Below are 22,590 nucleotides of genomic sequence, written 5' to 3'. Positions count from 1 at the left end.
TCCCAAGCATCAAGCCCTAAGTGCTTTTCCGTAGGTTGTCTCATGAAATTATCACAATGAGCCTCTGAAGTGAGAACCATTATCACAGATAATAACTAAAGAAATGCCAGGCCAGGGAGGTTAAGTAACTTGTCCCAGACAACACAGCTGTCTGAGAACATACACTAGTTGGCGTCTGGGCGCTGGCCCCACGCGGGGGAACAAGGCAGACAGGATCTCTGCAGTCCTGGAACCCGTGATCAGGGTGGGGTGAGAGGGAGAGGGAGACGGTAAACAAACAGCCCCTAAAAAGATGTAAGAGTTACAAACACAGAAAAAGAATAGGATATTGGGACGAAACGCTCAAGCTCTTGGAGAGAGAAGAGAAGGCATCCAGGAGCTGGGTAGGGATGCGCTCAGAGTCCAAGGTGGAGACACGTTATGAGGACAGGTGGAGCATGTGGCAGGAAAGCTGCAACTGGCACAGCCAAGGACCGCCGGAAACACAGCCTGGGCACCTGTCCTCGGAGGTGCACCGCTCTACCCCCTGCGTGGCCACCACATCCCCACTCTGCCTGCACCCTGCAGCATCCCACCTTTCTTCTGAGGACCACCCTGCCCCATCTCAGTGTATGAGCCTCGGTGGAGCTGACCTGGCTCAGGTGCAAGGGGCAGGCATGCGACCCGGCCAGTCAAAATCCTCCGCCCTCACTCTCCGGTCAATGAGTGGTTGGGACTGGACAGGTGACTCAGGTAAGCTCAAACAGCAGCTGCCCAAAGCACCTCACTCACCTGGCTCGGGGACTCCCTTTCTGCAGAGACTGCTGAGCCATAAGGAGTAAGTCTGGAACTGCCAAGAGCCATCCTATGGAGACAGCCTTCCAGAAAACGAAACCAACAGAGAGAAGCAAACAGGAGTGAGGGTGAGCAAGAGTCCCGATGCCAAGGTCTAAACACGTGGCTCCCACTGTGCCTGAACTCAGGGAACGCGGCGCCAGGCTGATTCCCCACTTGCACCGATAAATCCCTTCCCAGGGGAAGCCAATTCGAATTGGGTTGTTGGTTACTTGCAACTGATACCTGACCGGTCCAGCTTTGGGGGAAAGTGCGGCCAGGCCGACTCCGGGAGGAGAGGTGGTTGGGAGGCTCACGGGTCACTTTTGCCGAAGTGAGGAATCCCTGAGCATGACATCCGCGCCCAGAGGAGGAAGGAGCAAGGAAGGCTGAGATGTAAGAGGGGAGGGTCCTAGCCGAGGTAGGAGGAGGTGATGGTGTGGACGGAGACGGGCCGCTTCTGCCCTCAGAGGGATGGCAGGGAGGGCCACTCTTATGGGTTGAACCATCCCCTCTAAATTCTCTGAAATCTGGGGCACCTGGGTGGCTCAGTGGTTGAGCATCACCTTCAGCTCAGGTCATGGTCCCAGGGTCCTGGGATCGAGTCCCTCATCGGGCATCCCGCAGGGACCCTGCTTCTCCCTCTGCCTGTGTCTCTGCCCCTCTCTCTGTGTCTCTCATGAATGAATAAATAAAGTATTTAATAAATAATAAATAAATCCTCCAAAATCCACACTTGAAGTGCCACCCACAGCTCCCTGGAACGTGGCCTTATTTGGAGACAGGGTCTTTACAGAGGTGATCCAGTTACAAGGAGATCATTTAGCAGGGGGCCCTGATCACCTGCCTGGTCACAGAGGGAAGGCGACACCAAGAGACCCAGGGGAAGGTACGGTCTGCAGGCGGCCGCAGCAAGAAGCCTGGAAGGATGCTCCCTCATGAGGCTCAGAAGAAACCACCCCTGCTACCCCGCCACGGCCCGTGCCTTGATCTGGGACTTCCAGCCTCCAGAACACGAGAGAATAAGTTTCGCCTCCATAGTCTGTAGTGCTCATTTCCAGCCACCCCAGGGAACCCCCATAGCCCCACGAGGGGAGGGGAACGCGGGGAAACTAAGGCCCTGGGGCGGCTTGTGCAGAAGGTGGGGAGGGCTCCTGAGGTTGGGCGGGAAGACCTACATCAGCCCCGAAGGACTGGTGGCATCTCAGGAGCCAGATGCTTTCAATCTGCCAGTAAAGTCTCACCTGCCTGTGGTAAATCTGTAACTGATAAAATTTCACACAACTTACAGCCAACATGTGCAGGTAAAGCCTGAGGACGCTGGCTCGGGCCTCTGGTTCGAATATTGCCGCAAAGTCAGTCTCCTGGTGTCAGCGACCGGTGAGAGCGAAGGCGTGACTGTGTCCCATGACTGCCACGTGAGTTTAAAATGGACTTAGAAATAAAGAGTTCAGAAAATGTAAAAAAAAATTAAAGAGCAAACCTTTGCCCCTTGCAAGCGGCTCACAGGCAACACGGCCACGGGTCTTTCCGAGAGGCCAGCCTCCTTCGGGCCCAGCTGTGAGCACCCGGGGGGCTCAGTGGTTGAGCATCTGCCTTCGGCTCAGGGCGTGACCCTGGGGTCCCAGGATTGAGTCCCAAGTTGGGCTCCCTGCAGGGAGCCTGCTTCTCCCTCTGTCTGTGTCTCTCATGAATATATAAATAAAATCTTTTAAAAAGAAATGAAAAGGAGCTGTAGGGAACCTTCCAGAACGCTCATTCCCCCACAGGCAGGTTCGGAGGCCCCCTGGCTGCCAGGAGAAAGGAACCAACGGTCTCGCCACTTTGCATTTCTTTGTGGTTTTGTTCATTTTGTCAGCCGCAGCCCCGGGAGGGAACAGGGCTAGCTTTCTCCCGCGGAGAGGAGGCTCGGCGCAGCCTGAGAGCAAAGGCCTCATTGAGGCGCAGGCGCTCGGGCCGACGCGCGCAGGCCGCGCTCTCTGTGAAACGCCTAATTTCAGTTTCCAGCCATCATTTGCTCTTCCACGGCGTCCCGGGGCCTGCTTCAATGGCGAGCCTTGTCCACGGGCAGCACAAAGCCGCCTTTGCCGGGGGAGCCAAAGCAGGGGAGCTGCGGCGGAGGGGGGCGCCCCCACACTGACTGGGCCCTTTCTTCCCCGCTCGCCCAGGGCCGCCCTGCCCGGGGACGCAGGCTCTGGACTCCCAAGTGCCTCTCTCCCGGCAAGTGGAGAGTGTAAATAAATCCTGGGCCGAGGAAACGGGAGGGAAGCACGGCGTCCAGATGACACCGTGCTCAAGAGGTCACGGGCCCTGGAAACTTCTCACCAGGATCCTGAGGAAGTCGGGGCGCCCGGGGGGCTCAGTCCGTGAAGCGTCTGCCTTCGGCTCAGGTCATGATCCTGGGGTCCTGGGATCGAGCCTCACCTCAGGCTCCCTGCTCTGCGGGGGTGGGGGGACCTGTTTCTCCCTCTCCTTCTGCCCCCCTCTGCTTATGTGTCTCTCTCTCTCTCTCTCTCTCTCTCTCTCACATGGACTCTCTTTCTCTCTTAAACAAATAAATAAAATCTTAAAAAAAAAAGAAAGAACCCTGAGGAAGTAGTGACTTGCCTGTCCCGGGGGGCATTCAAGCAGGGGCAAGGCTCCATCTGGGCAGGAGTCTAGGGCAGGGCTGGAGGGAAGTGAGTGATGGATGGGTAGACGGGAGCCTGACACACAGACGGGGGTACACAGATGACGGAGAGCGGTCAGTAGATGATTGATAGAGGAGGTTCACAGATTGATGGATGATGGATCAATCGGTAGGTGAAAAGATGGGGATGGCAGGTAGGCAAACAGATAATGGATCCTAGAGAGATGAGGGCTACAGGTGAGTAGATGACAGGCAGGGAGGGAGGGGGGAGCAGCGGAGGGGGAGGGAGGGCCATGCTTCCCGGGCCTGGGGGGGCACAGCGGGCCGCCAGAGGGTGCCCCGGCCACTCAGTGCTGTCCCACCCAGGTGTGTCTGCACCTCTGCAGGCTGCGGCGTCTCCCCGATGGCCACAGCTGTCCAGGCGCTCAGGCCGGAACCCTCGGGACCACCCCCGCCCCCCTCCCCCCCTCGGCACACCCAGCGGGCTCCCCCTTCACAGCACACGCGGAGATGTGTGATGGTCTGATGTCCCCGGAAGCAGAGCCCGGGGCGGGCTTCAGAGGACGCCGTCGGCTCGGGATCTGGTCCCAGGAAGTGGGAGCGACGGAACAGGAGACCTCGTGCAGGTGCGGTGCGGTCCGAAGGTCACTGCTGCAGGGCGGACTCGCAGGAGCTGTGAGCATGGCCCACCCCAAAGACAAAAGATGAGGCAGGAGCTCCCCTGCACCTAGGGCCGCCCTCAGGCGTGGCTCCCCGACGTTCAGCCTCCACACCCGTGCTTCAGGGTAGAGGGCCCGGGGCACCCAGCGCACGCCGCAGGTGGGGTCCCCGTCCTGGGTGCCCGTGGTGTAAATACTTCCACTGCGGCCAATTTCAAGCTACCAGCAGGACGGCAACCATGCAGCAGGACGTGCACGCCACGCATGGCACTTGTGCGCCAGCTCCGGCCTGGGGGGCTCCAGCCCACCACCTGGTGCCCACCTGCCACGTGGGCAGGGCTGGAACCACAGCGGAGGACAAGGCAGCGGTGGTCGTGGGGAACAGGAGGCAGGTACCGAACAGCAGCTACGAACACTATGCTCTCAGCCACTGCGATCTCTGACTACCTGACGCACTCCTGTCCACACAGCCTGATGCCCCGCTGCAGCCAGGGCAACCCCCTTCCAAGCGTTAGCTCTGGAAACTAAGCCACGTCCCCAGCTGGGCCTCGGCACCTCGCCGGCATCCAACCCTGGCTGCCCAAGCCGCACTGGCTTCAGTGCCTCCACTCCCCCATCACGCACTGTCCCCCTGTTCACCAACACCCCAAGCACACATCTACCCCAGGACCTTTGTACTTCCTATCCTTCTGCCTAGAGGGCTATTCTCCAAGGCATTTATATGACTAATTCCTTCACTCCGTCTTGTGTCTCTGGCCATGCCACCCAAACACAGCCAGCCTCTGCTCCCTACCCCCCTCCCTCCTCCAGCCTGGCTTGGGGGCATGTATCACTGTCTAGTGTCACATCACCATCCATCGCTTTCTGCCATGTTTCCCCTCATCTCCCTAGACGATTCACTCAGCAGAGGCGGGGACGTCATAGTCTCCACTGCTGTATCCCCAGCACCCAAACCAGAGGCGGGCACAGAACAGGTGCTCAATAAATACTTGCTGATAACGGCTGCCAATCCCAAAGTCTGGGGAGAACGTTCAGATTGACTGCAGTTTTTTAGATCCCCAGAGGGGAAGGCAAGGAACATGCCCGGCTCAGAACACCTGAGTTGAATATCCTTCAAAACTCCAACCCAACCCGGGTGTCCTCTGATGGGCTGGCCTCTCCCCGGCACGAGAAGCACTCAGCTCTCCCTGGTCCTGGTTCGCAGGACAGAAACCTTTGAAGCCATCGACACAGACCATCAGCACAGACAGCCGCACCTGTAACAGGTGCATCCTCCGAATTCACTGCAGACCCAGAATCTGCCAGAAACAGAGAAAAACCTTATAGAAAAGGCAGCACCTGCCCAGCAGCTTGGAACAAAGGGCCACACACAGTGTGAGAAATAGCCCCCGGGACCAGCAAGAGTTTGTATCGGTTACCTATCGGCGCGTAACAAACCAGCCCACAACGGCATATTTCAGGACTATTTCAGGACTTCGTGGTTCACTTGCATCTGCTCGGCGTCGGGGAGGGCTCTCTCGTGCAGCTGCGTTCAGCTGGGAGCCTGGCCTGGGCTGGGGTCCCCCAGGACGGCTGCACTCACCAGCTGGCAGCCGGCGCTGGCTGTCACGGGCCACCTCGTGCTCTTCTGGCAGAAGGGCCCAAACAGTTCTGCACGGCAGTCCAGACGGCTGAGACAGAAGCCAGACCCACAAGTCATACCGTGTTGCTTCTGCTACACCCTGTGGGTCCAAGCAAGTGACCGGGGACACCAGGGGGAGCTGGAGACGGCCGCCCTCCAGATGGGGGACACGGCAAAGTGACACTGCAACCAGGGTGTGGTGGCAGGTAATGGCTGGGGCCTCCTTTGGAAACAGTTTGAGTCACATTGTCGTCCTCTTTTCCCAGGTGAAGGGGGGCCCAGGGAAGTCCAGCAACTGACCTGAGGTCTCCCAGACTTAGGACTTGAGGCTGCACAACCTGACCCAGCATCCCGCTCCCCTCGGCACCACCCCCCAGAGTCTGAGTTCTGACCCAGATGGAGCCCCCGGTGTGGCCAGCACAATGCTCAGCCTCGCTGCAGGGGGCCAGGGACTCTGCCGGGCTGCCCCCCGCCCCCCGCTGGCAGTGCTACGCCCAGGCCGTAGGTGGACAGGCAGCTGGCTGGCTGCTCAGGGTCCCCCGACGTCACACGAGACAGGGAAGAGCCTGGGTGACATTTGAAGTCACTCCCGGAGGCCCACACCCAGACTGCGAAGGAAAGCACGGGCCTCCGTTTGCACGTCAGCATGATCTTGTTCCCCACCCGCCCGGCTTACACGTCCAGGTCCCTCTTGGCAGCTGCCCCGCTCTGTCTCCTAAAGTTGAGCTCCTCCCTCCCCTTCCCCAAATCGCTCACCTCAATCCTCCCCATCTGAGGGCACAGGCCACGCACCTCGGTGTCCCTCCCATTCCCCTCCCCTGCCGCGCACCCAGGGCTCCCCCTGCGCATCCCACGTCCACCTACGTGTCCCCGTCACTTCCTCTCAGGTAACGACCTCCCACAGGCTCAGGCTGCACCACCCCCCGTCTCCCCCCCCCACCCCGACCCCGGTGCTCACACTCGACACCCCCTTCCGCCACAGGGCCGCCCCACGCTGCTCCCTCGGCCTGGAACAGCCACCTGCGACTTCTGGCTCGTTCCCTCGTTCCCTTCAGATTCCACATCCATCCCCAGACCCAGCTTGAAGAGGGGAAAGCAAGGCGGAGAAGGGGAAGAGGCTAAGGCAATACCGCAGAGCAGTCTTCTGACAGCACCGCGGGGCTGCCTCGGGGAGGAGGACCGGGAGCACGGGTGACACCCGTTTCCAGTAATCGAGGAAGGGCCCGTACAGGAGACAGCGCCCCACAGGACACCCCGCATCGCTCTGGGCCGACCAGGACCACGCGGCGCGCGCATGACCACAGGGTCCCCACCCCGCGGGGGGAAACGGAGGCTGGGACAGGAGGAGCGGGCACTGGCCAGACCCCGCCGGCCCGCACTGGCGACCTGCCCCCTCCGTGTCCGGCCTCGCGGGTTTCTCTACATTTACAGGTACAGCGTTTCCAGCTTTAAACACCTGTTTGTTTTTCACAAAGCGCTCTCTGCTCCCCCCGCCCCCCGGAAACACCCCCCTTCCCTTCTCTGCCCTGACTTCCGGGGCGGGGATGCGCGTGGGTTACTGTCCCGAGGCCTTCCCAGCACAGTGGAGTGCCGCCCCCCCAGACTCCGCCGGGGGACCCAGGGGACCCGGGGGAGCTGCCAGCCGCAGGGCGCCTCGCCTTCACCGCCACCGGCGACAGTCCTGCGCCCAGGTCACCCGCCTCTCGGGAAGTGGAGGTCACGGTTTCCACGCACGAAGGAGGGCACGAGAACCAGCTGATGCCCAGGCACCTGCGAGGCCAGCGGGGGGCGCCGGGTGGGGGTGCGGGCTCCAGCCATCTGCAGGAACGTGGGACCATTGGACGGGGGGCCGGGCCCGGTCCCCTCCTGCCTGACGCCTCATCCCATGATGAGGAGGGGGCGCCCAGGTGCCTCGGTCAGGGGGGGAGCATCCAACTCTTGATTGTGGATCAGGTGATGATCCCAGGGTCCTGAGATGGAGCCCCTCGTGGGGAACCTGCGCTCGCTCGCGGGGAGTCCACTGGAGACTCCCCTCCCTCCCCTCTGCTGTGCACGCAGGCACTCATGCTCACTCTCCAAAATAAATAGTTTAAACAAAAACAAATAAATAAAATAAATGTTAAAAACATGTGAGGAGTTACAGCAGTTAGCTCAACGCGCACACACCATATCCGTGCACACATACACACACGTGCACACACGTGTGCCAGGACTCCCTCCCCCAACAATTTTTGCCAAAAGTAAGCGCGAGAAGCTATGTGAGCGTTATCGCCTGGAAGACAGATGGCACGCTGCCCTTCAAAGAGCTGCTGGGGAGGGTCCCCCACCACTGCCTCTTCTTTTCGGGGAGGCAGGAGGGAGGAGCAGCGGGTGGGGGGGAGGGAGACAAGGAAGGAAGGACAAAGGGGAACAAAGGGAGGGAGGGAGGGGGAGGAGGGAGACCCTACCCCTCAGTCCTCCGGGCCCGCCCACCTTCTTTCCCCTCAGCACCCAGCACGGGCGCCACCCACCAAAGCCCTGGACCTCAGGGTGCAGGGGCCTGTGCTCAGCACCCGGTGCACAGGCAGCGGGGGAGAAAGGCCGCTGGGAGAAACACGTGGAGGGGCTCTGGATGGTGCGTGGCGGTGAATACGGACTCACAGGTCCCTCGTCGCAGGGGCAGGGAGGGGGGAGGACGGGTGGCACAGGGCAGGTGCCCCCATCACGCTCCCAGCCCCAATGCTGGGATGGTCCCCAAGCTCCCCAAAGGCGACAGGGACCCCACAGTGGTGCCCCCCATCCCCTCAGTGAGGCCTGATTCTGGGCCCCCACCCACGGGAGGACAGAGCCCTCTCAGGAGAAACCCCAGGGAAGTCACGTCTGCCTGCAGCCAGGGTCCCTCACCAACACCCCACAGGGGTCTGCTAGCCGGAGGGAAAAGCAGGCTGGAAATGCGAAGTCTTCACAGGCCCTGAGAATTGCCTGTCAGCCCCTCTCTCCCTGGCACACAGGCGCACACGCGTGTGCACACACGGACGCCCCGGCCCCCCCTCCAGGCACCTCCCTCCCTCCTCCACACCATCCCACCACACTCCCCACTCCTCCCCACCCTCCAGCACCCCTCGAGCTCCCTCCCACCTCTGGGCCTTTGCATGGGCCATCTTCTCCACCCAGAAAACCCTGCCCTTCCCACTTGGGCGGGTTCGCTCCATCCCACCTTCTGGGCCTTGACTCAAGTGACACCTTGTCCGAGCTCCCCCAGCCTGTAGGCCCCTTCTCAGCACCAGGGCGGCCCCATCCTGGTGAGACTAGCGTTCACCTACGGGATAACCCGGTCCCAGCCCGCCCCCCCAAGCTACACGACAGGGACGGGGCAAGGCCTCTGCTGACCGTCTGTCCCCATGCCTGCCATCACACCTGGCCTAAGAGAAGGCACTCGGTTTGGCCCATGGGAGGAAGGAAGGCAGGGAGGTGGAGGGGGCACCCTGCTTGCAATGAGCCACCTGGTGTCGTCATGCGTGTGCTCCGTGCCTCTTCTCTTCCCAAGCGGGGCTCTCCCTCTCTGTGGGGAGAAGCCCTCTTACACCCTCTCTGCAGTGAGTGATGGCCCACCCCATGAAATGTTCGGTCACTAGGCTCCTGAGTGCCAGTGGGAGAAACGCCCTGTGCCCCCAGCCAAAGGGTTTGCCAAGCAAGATGCAACGTCAGCTCCGCCCAGGGTCGGAAAAAGGAACCAGAAAAACAAGATGAGTGACTGGAGCCTCTATTTCCCTGAGAGAACAGCTGCTCCAGGCTAATGTCCTCTTGGAATAAATTGTCATTAGTTCATTTAAAAAAACAACACAGAGACTAATTATTAACAAATTTGTAGGCTTCTTTTTAGCAAGGCGTACCACCAATAAGTTGTGCTCTGAGCAGCTGCCCTTTACACCTGCTCATCTATCTGCTCCAGGAATCTCCAAAAAGTCAAGACCATTCGCCCCGAAGTCCTCATGCCCCGTTGTGGCTGTTCTTTGCTAGGGGGGCTTTTCCCCCCTCAATCCTACTCTCCCTTATGGGTCCCTGCAAGTAGGAAGAAGGAGCTGCAGGGTGTCAGTACCATACACTCAAGATAAAGCCAGTGTTCAGGGGACGTCCACACCGAGCAGGACCGGAGTTCTGGAGCTGCGAACAGAACGGTGGACAATACAAATCCTGACAGAAAAAAGGTACAAATATAGTTCCCAGAAAGTGGGAAAAGCTAGAAAAATATTAGTCGTCACCAGTGTTTGCAGTAATGACCTTAAGAAAAAGGTGAGCTCCCGGGGGGACACAGAGAGAGGGGCCTGTGCCTCCACCGCACGGGCTGCCGGACGAGCAGAAGCACAAAGCGGTGCTTGGAATGTTCCATGTTTGTGTGACAAAACGTCCCCCACTACTCACCCTCCCACTCGAGCACTATGACAAAATAATAAATTATCCCTCAATCTTCCGTTGCTTCATATTAAGGCCGAACCAGCTACCCAGGAGGACTGGGGGCAGGAAAACACAAGAGGAGCAGGAGGGCCCGGCTGTCCCCATGCCCGCTCCTGGGCCCAAGGCCAACCCCAAGCATCAGCCCAGCACGCTCACGGCGTCATCCCAGCTGGGGCTGTGACTCAGCCTTCGACCTTGGCCTTCGACCTGGGTCTGTTACACTGCCGCAGCCCAGCCCCCCAGCTAGGAAGAGGGGCACAGGGCCTGCAGAGGAATGAAGGGTCAAGCAGGGACGAGGGTGGGGAGGTGAGAAGGGATGCCTGATGTCGCCTGGCGGTGCTGACCTCAAGCCAGGAGGGACTCTTCTGGCAACATCGTGAGGGCACCAGTGGGAGACATGGGAGTCAGGGCCTCGATACTGCACAGGATCAGAGCCCCCCACTGTCACTGGCCAAAATGCCCAGGAGCCACCAAGAGGCCTTGGGTGGAAGCTTCTCCGTAGCGACAGGCATTGTGCTCCACGCTTTATAGAGGCCAACCCACCCCCGATCCTCATGACCACCCTTCACGGTAGACACTGCTACAAGTAATCCTCATTTTACAGATGGGGAAACCGAGCCTCAGAGGCGTCAAGTGGCTCTGTCCAAGTCATGCAGACCCAGGAAGTGTGACACCAGAGAGTCCACGTCCCTGCCAGCTCCCCCCTCCAGACCTTGTCTGTCGGCCTCCCTACGTCAGGCCTGCCTTGTTAGAGGCAGCGGGAGACGCCTCGTCTCTGGGAGCTCGTGGTCTAGGAGGAGAAGGGAGCCTCCTGTGCGCACTGCACCGCGGCCCCAGTTCTCCACCCCTGCTGTATCTGCTGTGACTTGCCTGCTCCTCCCACCGAGGGGGGTTCATTTCCCTCTCCTTGGCCTTCGACTGCACGTGTGCCCGCTCTCATAGACTGAGGCAGAAATGCAGGCCCTGGACACTAAGAGGCTCCGTGCATCTCCCCCGCTGCCACAAGACAGCACTGCTGGGTCCATGGAGGGTGAGGTACATGCAGAGAAGGGGCGCTAGCTGAGCCAGCCTTGATCCTCGACCCCCCAGCCTGCAGGCACCTGCCTGCGCTCCCTGCTGCAGACGCTGATCGCTAGTAGGGGATGAACTAGATATAACACAGAAGGGGACAAACTTGAGAGGTCTGGTGCTTAGGACACGGGGACCCCATCATCGTCCTTGTTGACGTGGTAGGCCGCTAGTCAAACCGTGAACTTCCAGGATGGGCAATACTTCTTTACACGCCCCCACACACACCTTGCTCCCTGCACACCGCAGGGCCGACAGTGTCAGCAGATGAATACCAACCAGAGTCACAAGCCCTGGATGATAATCTATGGCATTTCCCCATTTCCCTGAAACCGACACCACCTTTATGACCTTTGCTGTGTCTGGGTCTCCTCATGTTTCAATGTCTGACCCCAGCTACTTGATTCATGGTTTAAGGTCGTCTTCTTCTGTATGTAAATAAATCTGGTTTAAAGGAAGATCATAGACGACCACTCTCTATGGAGAATCCATATCCCCCACCATACCCGGAGTCTAACAAGAAAACACAGAATGTGGGGCAGAGCCAGGTGACCCCGGCACAGCAGCACCCAGGTGCTGAGACATCCTGATGCTCGCGAGCACTCAGGAGCCTTGCACGGGAGACCCTGCTGACAAATGTGCCAAGGTCAGCAACAACCTGACTCATGTGACTGCAGAACAGTCATCCCCGAATTAACATTGCCCGAGACGATGCTTTCCTGCCAAAGGGAAGCAAAAGGATAATTTCTGGCACCTCTCTCTGACTTTATTCAAATCCCCTGAGCCAGTGATTACAACAAGGCAAAAAATTTTTCTGCACATGGGTACAAACTTCCAAGAAGTAGTGGGACCAAAAAAGTAAAGTAGTAACACAACTCATCAGTAAGAGTATTGAGACAGATGGTGCCTTTAACAAAGTGTTACATTTAAAACAACTGCATAGGGCAGCCCGGGGGGGTGGGGGGGGGGTGGGGGGGGTTCAGCTTCTCAGCGCCGCCTTTAGCCCAGGGCGTGATCCTGGGGACGAGGGATCGAGTCCCACGTCGGGCTCCCTGCATGGAGCCTGCTTCTCCCTCTGCCTGTGTCTCTGCCTCTCTCTCTGTCTCTCTCATGAATAAATAAAATCTTAAATAAATAAATAAATAAATAAATAAATAAATAAATAAATAAAATTAAACCACTGCATAACAATGTGTAATAAGTACATTTAGTAAGCCAGGTGGCCATAGCTCTGTCCTCCACCTGGGTCTTGGCAGATTCATTTTGTGACCGTCCACTCATGTCAGGCTACTTGTGCCGTGCCCATTAGGTAAGGTGCATTGCCAAACTACCCACCCAGTGACTTGCTCTAACAAACAGAGACGCCGCCCCAGCCTGTTAAAGATGAAACGTTCGATGACTCCGCCGACAGCGGATTTTCTGCCACCACCTTGCCTGACTTTCAATAAATAAATGTCATCCCGGTGGCCATTCTGGTTAAATGGCCTGGGAAATAAGTGGAAGAGTATGTCTGCGTCTGTGTGTTTATGCCACTACAGATACACATACACCTGTCGATGGGTCGCCGGAGCCAGGAAAGGGATGGAACCCAGGTACCTGTTCATCTAAGAGACCGGAGCCTTCAGGTGAGGTGTATGAAGGAGCCAGCACTGATGGGTGGGGCAGGCCGTGGGCGGGGCATCAGGCTCCCTGGATTCAAGCTCTCCCCCGCCACCCCTCCCTGCATCTGTGCCCAGGGGTGGGACACTGGGCGCCCCCAGCCCTCCCCAGCCCTGCTGAGCCACCCCAAGGGCTTAGAAGGAGATGAAAGGGAAGATAGCATGATGGCCCCGTGTGGAACACAGAGTTGACAACAGGCACATTTTCACTCCAGCTATCAATAATTTACCAGACTGTCAGCTGCGTGAAGGCCAGTGACCTTGTCAGTCTCGTACCCTGGATAAATATTATCAAATAAAATTTGGATGGACATAATGTTCAGGCTGAGATCACACATCTTAGTCCAACCTTTAATTTCTTGGTAAAGAAATGTCATGAAACATGATAATTGCTTCAGCCTCCCGGAGATTCCTTCTACATATTTTTCAAAGGGCAGCCTGCAGGCCACATGCAGCCCCAGATGCGCTTGGTTTGGGTTGGGATTTTGTTTGTTTTTAGGTTGGCGTGGCAGGACTGCAGCTGATTACCTATAGCCAGTCTGACTATCCCCTTCTTTTCCCATTAGGGGTAACCAGGCATCTATCCAAAACAAACAACCACAAACCAAACAAAACCCACATGTCCGAGCCCCCAGCAGTTGCCAGTGGCAATCCGAAGCCCTTCTGGCCAAGGAGGTATAAGTGGGTGTCCCTGGGTGGGGCTCCCAGGAAGGCAGCATCATGACTCAGCAGGTGGACACCCCTCAACCTGTCACCAATCCCTTCTTCCTGCCCATAAGGTGTATCTGCTGCTAGAGGTATAGCAACCAGCCTGTAACCAGCAGCTAGCAAGAGAGTCACAGAGCCTTGGACCCTGCAACCAGGTGTGCCACCCGCCCTTCCGTAAGAGAAAACACCGATCTTATTTTAGCCACTACTTAGCTTTCCTATTACATGAAGCCAAACCAATCCCTAACTGATGAACTTGGTAATATTTAAAAATCACATTTCACATTAAAAACCTGGATGTCCAGACTCTGGATATAAATAGGGTGATCTGGTAATGATGTTCCCGCATGGTCCTAACTGGGTCTATGCAAGCACTGTGCTCCCTGACTCACCTGCTTGCCATGGTGCGACCCCTGTAGATCCCGTGGCTCACACCCCATATGAAACGATTTTATAAGACATGGAATAGCTCCCACCTTGCAGATTCAAAATAATAAATCCTAAATCCTCTGATATCCATTGGTTATGTTCACACTTTATCCTCTTGCCTCTCTCCCTGTAACAATTTATGTCCAGCCCATAAATGACAGTCTGGTTGAAGCACCGGTGGGGTGTCCAGAATATTCCCACCCTCCACTTCCTCATGGGCAGCTGCACCTGGTATGACCATCCGCAGCCTGAAGTGTTACAGTGGCTCAGCTGTGTCCCTCCAGAAGGTGCCCTTCCCCAGAAGAGCCCGCCAGGCAGACTCACAAAAGTGAAACAATCCCCTCCCCACCAAATACACATTCAGGTCTTATTTCAAGATCGCCAAAATGCTGTCCCAGAATTATAGCACCAGAATTGGTAACTGGGAGAAGGTGAGGGGGCTCTGGATGGACTGCAGAGTGAGCAGGGGGCTGGCAGGTAGCTGGGGAGCAGCGTCTGAGCAGAAGGATCTGCTGGACAGGAAGGAAGCAGGGTCTGAGGAGGAGGATCTGGGGCTGGACAGGGAGGAAGCAGCATCTGAGAAGGAGGATCTGGATCAGACAGGAAGGAAGCAGTGTCTGAGAAGGAGGGTCTGGGACTGGACAGGGAGGAAGCAGCTTCTGAGGAGGAGTATCTGGGCTGGACAGGGAGGAAGCAGCATCTGAGGAGGAGTATCTGAGCCTGACAAGGAGGAAGCAGCGTCTGAGGAGGAGTACCTGGGCTGAACAGGGAGGAAGCATGTGGGTAGACCAGAATCTGAATCAGAACCAGAATCTCCTCCTCTTTCTTATTACTATTTCCTAAGAATGGATGCTGAGACCCTCCGGGGCCCCGAGTCCTGAGGAACCCCTGCTGGGTCAATATGGGCTTACCCACATTCACACATGGGGAGGCTGACAGCTTGGCCTCCACATGCACCCAGTTTTAGGAGGGGTTGCAAATGGCCCCAGGAGCTGTCCCTCCTACACCTCTCCACTCTCATCACAGGGCCCTCTGCCCCCTGACTTTATTCATAGAAGACGAAATGATCTCGAGGTGATCAGAGAATGTCTGAGGGGACATTTGCCTCCTTGGAGCTATGAAACCAGTGACCAGTGTCTCAAAATTTACTCACTTTAATAGACAGTAGCTCACTAAGCCTCACCTGCCAGGAGTTAGGGACAATATTACCACTACGTGACATAAGGGAAATGGATGTTTGGAGAGGTGAGGTGACTTGCCCAAAGTCACTTAGCCTGTATGCAGCAGAGCCAGGACTTTGACCCATCCATCCAGCTCCAGACTGTGTATGTCTGGAGGTCACTGCTCTCTCAACCAAAGAGAACCGTCCAGCAAGCACCAAACATGCGATACTTAAGTTTCTCTGCGGAAGCTCACTGAGTTGAAATAAATTAATCTTGTGTGGATAAGAAATGGTGTCTGTTTGAACGTCCTCCCCTTAAGAACATGAGAAGATCAGACTGAAGGAGGCCCAAGAAGAGCTCTGGACCATGATGATCCCACTCTGGTGAACTAAGTCAACAAACATTCACTGGGAAACGACTAAGTGCGGCACAACCAGGAAGACGATGGACAAGGCCCTGCCCTCAGGGGGTCTGCAGTCCGGAGCAGTGCTGTCCAACACTGTGGGGATGGAATGTTCTAGATCTACACTATCCAGTATGGAAGCCACCAGCCCCATGTGGCCTTTGAGTTCTTAAAATGTAGTCGGTGCGACTGAGGAAGGGAAATTTTCATTTTAATTTCTTTAACTCAGATTTAAATGGCTACGGGTAGCTAGGGACTGCTGCGCTGGACGGCGCTGTCTAGAGGGCGCGACATCAACTAGCTTGTCAGATTCACCAGTGAGACCATCCCGAAGAGTGATCGGCAAGGTGATCAAGAGGGGCGCAGGGTGGAGCGGGGCAAGCCGGGCCCCTGATCTCGGTGGTGACCTTCCCGTGCTCACGGCCTTCTGTGTGGCATCGGGTGAGAAGGGGGCAGGGAACTGCACCTTCACAGGTAGCCGGTGGTTTCCTGTAACGAGTGTGCAGCACTTCTATCGTCGGAGAGAAAGCTCTGAAGTTTCTAAACTCTGTATCTTTTTAAAGCATCCAGCTTTTACATTTAATAAGCCCAAAGAAGCCGGCAAGGTAATTACCGCCTAGCTCTGCTGCTAATTAAGGCGTGTGGACACTGTGCCAAGGGCCACCGGGAGATCCCCAGGACTCGCACTGGGGAGCAGGGCACAGGAGCACGGGGCCCTGCAGGAACCGCCCAGATGAAGGGGACGCGTCCCCCTCATCCTTGTCACCGCCTGGCCGTGGAGCTGCAGCAAAGGACAGACCAGACCCTGTTGACATTCTGGGAAACCTCCCGTCCTGCCGCGGGACCAGGAAGGGGGAAGAGAAGACTGAGGCTCAGGACCGAGGGTCCAGCAGGGGGGAGGGGAGAGGCGTGCTGGCAGGAGAGGAAGCAGCCCCATGGAGCACGGGGTGCCCAGCTGTCTGCAGGAGGGGTGACACACCTGGCAAGGGGCCAGCGTGGGCCACCGAGCAGGAGGGCAGGGAGGGAGGTGTCTCTGTGTCCATCCATCTGCAGCTCAGGAGGGCACATGTGGGTCCAAAAGGCTTCTCTCTCTCCAGGCAAGAGGGCGGAAGTAGACCTGCCCCTGCAGGAGGATGCAGCTGCTGGCCTCTTGGCCACCCTTTGGCTGTGCCCGAGCTGCTTTTCCACGGGGCCGGTCCAGCTGGCCAGCCACAAGCCCCATCAGCTAAGGCACTGGGGCCTGGTGCTCACACCCATTCCTTCCACAAATGCTCACTGGAGCCTCCTGCATGTGAGGTCCATGCTGGATTCCGGGCCTAGAGGGGGGCAGGCCACACAGATGTCAGACCCGGAGACCCCAAGCAGCAATGAGCGCCATGAGCAAATCAGAACTGAGGGACAAGATCAGGGGTTGGCTAGGGCAGGATGTCTACTTCAGTCTAACCAGGTGAACGAGGAAGGCGTTCTGAAGGGGTGGTAACAGCCCAAGACCTGAAGGATGGGAAGGGGACAGCAGGACACAGAGGTCTTGGCACTCAGGAGTCAAGACAGGGCAGGGCAGGGCCCATGCAGACACTCACATGGACACGGACACGTGGATGGGGACACATGTGCATAAGTGGCCTGCAGAGAGATGGAGGCCGCGGCGCCAGGCTTCCTGGGATGAGCTCCCCTGAACCGCATCTCCCAGCAGCACCCGCGTGTCTTGTTGGAAATGCACGTTACCAGGGCCCACCACCGGCATGCTGGATCAGAAACACTGGAGGCGGGGTTTCAACAAGCCTTCCAGGTGACTGACACACGGCCAGGTTTCAGAATGATGATCTACACCCACAGCTCTCCAGGGAGACTGCCCCGAGAGGACACCTGGCAAGGTCTGAAGACATTTTTGGTTGTCACAACTAGGGGCTGCAGAGCTCCTGTCATCTAGCAGATAGAGGCCAGGGATGCTGCTAACCAGTCTGCATACGGTACACACGATGGCCCCTACTGCAGAGTGACCGGCCATGAATGTCAACAGTGCCAAGTCTGAGAAATCCTGCCCTAACCCAAGATCCCCACCTGCTTGGCCCGCCAGAGCAGAATCTTTTTTTTTTTTTTTTTTTTTTTAAATTTTTATTTATTTATGATAGTCACACAGAGAGAGAGAGAGGCAGAGACACAGGCAGAAGGAGAGGCAGAGACACAGGCAGAGGGAGAAGCAGGCTCCATGCACCGGGAGCCTGACGTGGGATTCGATCCCGGGTCTCCAGGATCGCGCCCTGGGCCAAAGGCAGGCGCTAAACCCCTGCGCCACCCAGGGATCCCAGAGCAGAATCTTTACCAAGGGAAATGGCCAGGCCTCATAGAAATGTTTTAAAAGGTATCCCAGGCAGCTCTCAGCCCAGCCTCTGGTCCTGCATGTAGGAACCGCCGAGGCACCCGGAGGGACTCAGAGTGGAAGAAGAAGGCAGCACAGGCTCTGCCCGGACCCCAAGGTGCCCTGCTGGGAAGAGAGGAAGAAGCTGGGTGAGCAGGGAGCCAGGAGAGCGAAAAGCAGAGTCCGAGGGAAGAGAGGGTCAGAAAGAGGAAGGAGGGACAAGACAAGGACAGTGGGGGGACGAGACAGGGCAGGCCGAGCAGGTGGCGCACACTGGGCAAGGAGGTCCCAGACCACCTTCTCTGGGCCCCGGGATCGTGCCAGGGCAGGCGCCTGGCACGGAGGGGCCGAAAGAGGCCGGAGAGCAAAGCGGAAGTCGCTGTGAGCAGGAACTCCTAGGAAGGAGGAGGTCATGGGTGCACTGCCTTCCCTTGTTAAAAGCTCAATTTTGGGAGAAGTCCTCCCATGCCCGTGGGTAGAGAGAAGGGGTTTACAGAGAGGAGTCTTGCAAAGATGCAGACAGAATCATTAACGCAGCAATGATGCGGAGAGCGAGGAAGGAGAGGCCCTCGGGGAAAACCGCTCATCCTGCCACGCCGTCCCTGGTCATGGACGTGGCCACTGAGAGATTTAATGCACTAATAAGGCCACAAAAAGCTGCTCAAGCTCACTAGCAATCAAGGAGCCACAAATTAACACACTGAGCCACCATTTGTCACTCTCTGTGCGAGAAAAGGAGATTGATGAGCTCAGACGTTGGCAACCCATCAGAGAAAGGGCACTCTCGGAGATTCTGGAAAGAATGTCAATGGGTACGTTTTCCAGGGTGCAATATCATAAAAAGAAAATGCGGGTCCCCTGTGACCCAGACATTCCACAAGATGGGACACACCCTATGGGAAATTTACTCATGAGCGCAAGGAGCCTTGGCCTGGGTCACCACAGCCAGGTTGACTGTGATGGGTAAAAACTGGAAACCACGCAAATACATAAAACAAAAACTATTCCCTGGAATACTATGCACATATTAAGAGAGAGGGAGATGGAAACATACCCTGGGACGAGACCTCCAAGACCCGGTGTGAGTAGGAACGCAAGTCGAAGAACCTTACACACAGCGTTTTCCTAAAGACTTTGTCCAAGAACACGTAGCTATAAACCTGCGGGAAAGGTCCAGAGGAGCTCCTCTAAGCCCATCACAGAGGTAACGACGGAGAGACGGGTAGTTTACCTTTCCGAGAATGTTCTGGGTTTTTACTAAGAGCACAGTGGTGCATTAAAAATGCGTTCGGGGGTGCCTGGGTGGCTCAGTCCATTAAGCATCCAACTCTTGATCTCAGCTCATGTCTTGATCTCAGGGTCGTGAGTTCAAGCCCCAAGCCGGGCTCACGCTGGGCATGGTGCCTACTTTAAAAAAACGCACTTGGGGAGCGAGGGCAAACGCAATCTTGGGCTGTCTTACAAAAATACTGAGTCCAGACGAAAGGAGGCAACTCCTTTCCTTGACTTTTACTGGGTTATTCCACAGCTGGTACACCAGCTCCGACTTTCAGGGGTAGGTCTTTAGAGCAGCAGGAGGACAAATGAAGAGGTCCTGAAGGGAGGGCAAGATGAGGGCTGGGACTTTTCAGACCTACTGTAGAAGACTCGGATCGGTGTGATGACTGCCCTAAAATAGCAGGCTCTCTGAAACCCCCAGTAACACGCACCATGAGAAGGTCCCACCAGGACTGATGGCTCGAAGGCTCCAAGGGGCCATGTGGAGAATTTTTAAATAGGTCTGCCCAAAGAGGAGCATGCACTGCCCCCAGAAAGAAGTGAGTCCCCCATCCAAAGAGGTATGCAAGCACAGTGCCGAGCCGACCAGGCAAGGCAGTTATAGAAAATGCTCCCCTCGTCCACCCTTCCTGCTTCAAGCTCCCGGGCTGCTTCCAACTTGAAGATTCTGATTTTCTTTCTGCCAGAACTCCTCTGCTTAACACAATCCATAAATACTTAATTGCTTGGTATCTTTAGCAAGGTTCTACGACTCACCGAATTGTACACGCTTAGACTTTGCACCTCAGACATCTGCTCTCAGGATCCCATTTTGACCGCGCGAGCCAGAGGCTAACTCGGGCGCTTGCCCTCCCACGGCATCATGTAATCACCCAAGCCCTTCCACCTCTCCCTGGTGGACTGGCACCAGCCACCTGCCGAGCCCTCTGTTCCCACCCACGGAGGCATCAACTCACAGACAGCCAAAAAGCTAAATCCTCCATAATTTCCGTTTCAAGTTTGCTTCCTTTTACTGCCAGGGAGACAAAAGGAGCTGGGAAGGATTCTCTCGTGACGAGCCACTCAACTTCCATAATTGGAACAATCATGGATGTGCATCTCCAACACAGAGAAAACCAATCCATCATGGAGAGCTGCAGGCTTAATCCCCGATTCCTAATAAAAGGATTAATTAAAGCCTTAAGGGTCGGCTTACGGCAGGCTCGGCTTCAAACTCCAAGGAAAATTAACTTGCCCTCCCAGATGTAGAAAAGCCCGGGATTTCCTCGGCTGGTACCTTAGTTTGACCAAGTGACACAGTGTCAACAGTCCTAACAAAGAAATCTTACAAGCCTTGCATGGGTTTATTGTTTAAAATTTCAAATTGGGGCCCTGATGCCCACAGAGCTGCCTTTAATAGGTCCTTCTTTGTAGCGAGGGAGTAAGGCTCCTGTGTGTTCCCGGGAAGTGAAGGAATCCCTCCCCACAAAGCCTGCCTTCACCCCGGCCCCAGGGATTATCTGGCTTCTGATGCCCACATTTCCCGCGATCAAGTCCCCATCTGGGGCTGGTGCATCCGGAGAGAATAAGTCCTCTAAGGATGGTGAGGGCGACTTATCGTTAAAACATCATCTAATGAGGTGGGGCGGGGGGGGGGGGGGGGGGGGACTGTGCTTCTGGAAGGTAGGAAATCGAGTCCAGTGGCTTGATACCAAAACACCCAGCTTTGATTTCTTTTTTTGAACCCTACATTTCAGAAGCTTCAGACTTCTCTCTGTGAAGTGAAAATTGCCTTCTGGTGGAGAAAGGTTTTAATGATCACTTTGCTTCCTGCGTCTCCATGGTGACAGGCCCCGCGCAGCTCACCCCCCTCCTGCTTTATTAGGCCTTTCTTCCTCTCTGGAAAGTAATCAATCAAGCCCTATAGACGCCTTTGTAACCAGATTTATCACCTCCACCATCGCCGCGGCCGCGGGGGCGGGGGAGCGGGCAGAGTGCACGCCCCGTCGTCGCCCAGGCGGGCTGGGTGCGGGCGCACGCCCCGGGGCTCCCCGCCCCAGCTCCGCGGGCGCACCTGCCGCGAGGGGCGGGCGCGCCCAGGTGCGCGGGGCCTGGGGGAGTCGGGCGCCCCGCGGAAGGCCCTGCGCGCTGCGGCCCCGGAGCGCTGCGCCCCCCATCCCCGGCCGCCCCGGAGCTCTGCGCCCCCCATCCCCGGCCGCCCCGGAGCGCTGCGCCCCCCATCCCCGGCCGCCCCGGAGCGCTGCGCCCCCCCATCCCCGCCGCCCCGGAGCGCTGCGCCCCCCATCCCCGGCGGCCCCGGAGCTCGGAGCCCGCGCTGGCGGAGGCGGCCACGAGTCTGCGTCTCTCGCCCCGGCTGCTCGGGCCCCGCCGCAGGGCAGCCCCGCGGAGGGGGCGCCGCAGCCCGGCCGCCTGCACCGAGGGCCGAGGCGGAGCGCCCGGGAGCCCGGAGCTTCCCCGGACAAAGGCTCCGCGGCGCCCTGGCCGCGCTCCCGGGGACGCGGACGGCGGGGCCCGAGCGCCCGGGTCCGGCGCGGCTCCCCGGCTGCGGAGCGCGGAGCGCGGACGAGCCAGGCGCCACCTGCCCCCCGCCCGCCCACCTGCCCGGCCCCTCGCCCGGCCCGTTACCTGGGTTCTCCCCGGCGTCGGCGGAGGAGGCGGCCGAGGAGTCGGTGAGGACGCTGGGGTCACTCTGCGAGCGGCCCCGCGACACGAGGCAGCCGCTCCCGTCCTCGGACGCGGCCATCGGGCCTGGCCGGCGCGGGGGCAAGTTGGAGCGAGCCGCGTGGAATCAGAGCATCCGAGGCGGCCAAGGTCACGGGCGCGGGGGCTGGAGGGGGCGTCGTTTTAAAAAAGGAAAATCAAAAAGGGCAGGGAAAGGGAAGGAGCCCGGGGACCACGCCAGGCGGGCTTCAGGGCGCAGAGACAATGGCCTCGCGGCTGCAGCCAGGCGCATCCCGGCGCGCGCGGCCTCGCTCTGCTATTTATTCGTGTTTATTCCCATTCTTCAGTCTATATTCCAGGCCAAAAAAAAAAAAAAAGTTGAACCAGGAAATAAAAAGTTTTTCTTGCCAGTGTTTATTGCGTGCTTGGGGCAGGGGGTGATGTCCAGGAATTTCTGGGGGCGCTCCCTCCCCCCACCCCACCCCCCACCCCCCCGGAAAAAAAAGGGAAAAAGGAAAATCTTTGCTCTTGCAATTGCTTTAATCTGAAAGCTGTTCTTGGAGCATCTGTTGGAAAACATTAGGATTCTCCCATCATGCCATGCGAGAGGAGCATGACGTCACGAGAGAGGGGAGTGAGAGCCAGCGTGGTGATGGGGAGGGGTCTCAAATACCTGGGCTGCCTGCCGCGTGCCTGCCTGCCCGAGG

General features: G+C 57.5%; 1 protein-coding gene across 2 annotated transcripts in view; it reads right to left on the bottom strand.

The window, feature by feature from the left end:
- Positions 1-22,390, bottom strand: part of PHACTR3 (phosphatase and actin regulator 3) — a 210,133-nt gene extending 187,743 nt beyond the window's left edge. Inside the window, exon 1 of one of the 2 annotated variants that reach the window (XM_025470572.3) lies at positions 21,848-22,390. In XM_025470572.3, the coding sequence (XP_025326357.1) occupies positions 21,848-21,965 (118 nt within the window). In that variant the 5' untranslated portion in view covers positions 21,966-22,390. Of the gene's footprint in view, positions 1-18,998; positions 19,022-21,847 lie in introns of those variants that run through there. The other variant, XM_025470574.2, reaches the window with a different exon arrangement.
- Between the last annotated feature and the right edge of the window lie 200 nt (positions 22,391-22,590).

This window comes from Canis lupus, chromosome 24 (genome assembly GCF_003254725.2).
Source record: "Canis lupus dingo isolate Sandy chromosome 24, ASM325472v2, whole genome shotgun sequence".
In the NCBI taxonomy this organism is placed as follows: Eukaryota; Metazoa; Chordata; class Mammalia; order Carnivora; family Canidae; genus Canis; species Canis lupus.
The sequence above is the reverse complement of the archived record's forward strand: the minus strand, read 5'-3'. Positions and strand labels throughout refer to the sequence as shown.